Genomic DNA, 3,445 nt, shown 5'->3' on the forward strand with positions numbered 1-3,445 from the left:
TAAATAAAGCGTATAGCGGATCAAACTGTTTCTAGGCAATCAATATCATTTTATTAAGAATATTAAGAGAGAAAAAACGTAACGTAAAGCTGTGTGAATGGATTGAAACAACTGCTGAAGATAGAAAACTAAAATGGCAGTGTCAACGGAAAATTAGATGGGTGCATAAACGGAAACGATGGCTTTGTTTATTTGGCCGATGTCGACCAGCAACAGATTTCCTGTACTCACTTCCTCGTCTGATCACCGGCCCTCAACGGTCTCACGTATCGGTGTCGTCATCGGTTAAGTAGTTGATGCAAATATTTCAGCCTAATCGTTCCCTTCGAACCACTCGCGAGGTTGGTCATAATATGACCTATACGTGCTTGCAATCTGTTGCGATTCCAATGAAAAATTGAGAAATAAATATAAATTGCGTAAACGAGGGGTGAACGCGAAAGTCCTGTAATTTTTCATCGGAATCACAACAGGCTGCAGGCAAGTCTAAATTAGTAAATATGACCCTGAGTTGCAGATTTTTCTTTGCCTCGTCTGTCCGTTCTTGCTTTTTATCGTCATTGCGTTAGTAAGATGGTGTTATTAAAATAGAATATAGACTTAGAAAATAAAACAATTTCTCAGACGAAGTCTTGACTGATAATAATGCTGACAATGGACGTTAGATTAATATGCCTTGTTTGCGACAGGAAGCTTGTCACCCGTTCTATCAGAATCGTCAACAACAGAGTATTACCGGTAGTATACAATACATGTTATAAACATTATGCAAATATTAACGAAACGGTAGTAGTGTTAGCGTTTGAGCACTGATCTTTCCGAAATTTTGAAAAGCTGGGATGATGAATCAAGGTACAAAGTAACCGTTTTATCAATTATTTAAAAATCAAGAAAAAAAAGAAAATTTCCCTTCCCGCTACATTAAGATCAATATGGACCACCAAAATTTGGCGTTCATTTAAAAAAATAAACCATAATTTTCAGTAATACTGACTTCGAAAATTATGATACAAAAATAATTACATTCATACCACAAAGCAACGTCGTTTTTGTTTACTTTTCACAACTGTTACAAAGTATTTCATTTCTGATGGTTAAAATACCAGCTAATCGACCGTAAGCCACAAGTTTGGAGTCCAGTTATGATCTAAACGAAAGCAGACGATTGCAAACAACTGCTGTCATGGCAAAACGTTGCACATTGTGAATGATTTTTTTTCACTGCATGCAAATTATTTTCCTTGATGCAGACGTACAACATTCGTTGCAGAACGCGTGAAAAGTACTTCGCGTTCTACTCGCTTTGAAGCTGCCGCCTGTGCTAATGAGCATAGTCGTCGGGACGAAACCTTACAACTCCAAGATGGCAATAACGTTACACCGTAAATAGGCAGTCAACACCAACGTGCACGTTACACTATTTAACTTTTCTAGCCAGCAGTGTGATGTGTTTAATCACCGTAAACCATGTGTCGTTTGTTTGGTCCCACAATTTGTCTTCCATGTGCTTGCCGATCACCAGTGCGGCATGTCGGCGGTACATAGTGTTTACACACTTTTTTTTAGCGTACCATTTTTACCATGGCATGCGGTGAACATCAACCATTGGGATTCGCGCTGTTCGACCCACCAACCAATAGGAATCGTGCTCTTCGCAGAGTGACACTGCGATCCTGTCGCAGAGTGCAATAATCGACTTTCAGCGAGTCGCACAATCGCGTCGCAGAGTTAGTTTTTAGACCCCCATACATACATGGATATCCACAGGAATACAATCTACTAAGGCAGCAAAGCTATTTTGACACTATGGTCGTTTTAGGTAGTACATTGCATTTTACTTCTATGCCTACTAATGTTTTGTTAACATATCCAAGTTAGTGTGCGTCTTTCCAACATTTCAAGTCCAGTGGTCAGCTGTCAAAATTTGTATAGAAACAACATATCAAACATTAAGGTTTGAAATTTTTAACAAGGACTATCAAGGTCTCTAACTTTTATGATTGTTTGTAAACTTTTAGAATGGACAATCTCGCACATACAAGTGTTTCTCATTGTGTATATTTCCCTATATTTTATTCTTATAGGAATTATGTGCGAGCTTCTGTGGTCAGACCCACAACCTCAGTGGGGTAGAGCACCAAGTAAAAGAGGTGTGGGTGTCATGTTTGGTCCCGATGTCACAAAGAAATTTTTAGATCTTAACAATTTAAACTACATAGTTCGCAGCCATGAAGTGAAATCAGACGGCTATGAACTGGCACATGATGGCAAATGTATAACAGTCTTTTCAGCACCTAATTACTGGTAAGCCTCAATTATGAAAATCACAATGTATTAGGTATCTTGCTATCTCGGAGGCTTTGTTCCATGCCAGAACAGTAACAAATTAAATCATAGTACCTGTACATGACACCTGTGACCACTGTTTAAGGTCCCTGTGAAAATAGTTTCTCATTGTATCTCAGTAGGTTAAAACAGAAGTACTTTTTACTTAAATGTTCAGCCGTTTGCTTACAATTTCTAACCCAGATTGCGAAGTGAAGAAAACAAATTCAATGTGTTGAAAAATTAGAGAAGGGTGAATGCATGAGAACATTCAGTTTGATCATATTAGCTGTTTCAGCATTTCAGGAGGTGGCTAGTGAGGTCAACAGGGGTGTAATATGACAAAATATTACATGGCTTTATGTCACTGTTACTCATGATAAATGTACTGTAATAAAAACCTTTACACTTTGTACACTTTTATAGTGACCAGATGGGGAACAAAGGTGCGTTTATCACTATGACATCAGATTTAAAACCCAAATTTACAACATATGATGCTGTGGTGAGTATATTTCATTTTAAATCTTTTTACAGGCAGAATGAACGTAAAATGTATCTATATAGTGGAAAATAATTATATGTATTGGAATTAATTGCTCTATTACTGCATGAAATTATGAAAATGATTGAAGCATTGTTATGGTTATAATAAGTCATGTCATGTATGGTAATTTGCGTAATAATACAATGTGTAGGCCAGAATCAAAGCACATTATCACCTGGGAGCATTGACCATCATTTTGATAACTGTATAATGAACACAAGGCTACTCATTTACTGCACTCTACTACTTTCAATAAAAATGTCTTGAGTTGGTGAGTACCATAGAATGCAGATCAGATGTGTTGCTGTATTCTGAGGCATCTTAAAGCAATTTGAGCCATGGTGTGAAATAGAATATGATTTTGCTTGACACAGATCATATCTTTTAACAAGCATGGTTACACTTGTCAGGTTGTTCTATTCATATGACCAGGCACTAAATGGTCATCAAGACCAAGTGCATCCTAGCATTTCTTATTGAGTACATTTGAGTCACCTCAATAAACCAAGTTTTATCTGTAACCCGACTCTGATAAGCTTAATAACTATAATATTGTTTTGTTTTTATTCACAG

General features: G+C 37.1%; 1 protein-coding gene across 1 annotated transcript in view; it reads left to right on the forward strand.

The window, feature by feature from the left end:
• Window positions 1–3,445, forward strand: part of LOC146748059 (serine/threonine-protein phosphatase 5-like) — a 28,580-nt gene that overhangs the window by 22,517 nt on the left and 2,618 nt on the right. The window contains exons 10-11 of the mRNA XM_085508089.1: window positions 2,085–2,304; window positions 2,752–2,830. Of these exons, the coding sequence (XP_085364215.1) occupies window positions 2,085–2,304; window positions 2,752–2,830 (299 nt within the window). The remainder of the gene's footprint in view (window positions 1–2,084; window positions 2,305–2,751; window positions 2,831–3,445) is intronic.

This window comes from Saccoglossus kowalevskii, chromosome 2 (assembly GCF_978046115.1).
Source record: "Saccoglossus kowalevskii chromosome 2, keSacKowa6.1, whole genome shotgun sequence".
NCBI lineage: Eukaryota > Metazoa > Hemichordata > Enteropneusta > Harrimaniidae > Saccoglossus > Saccoglossus kowalevskii.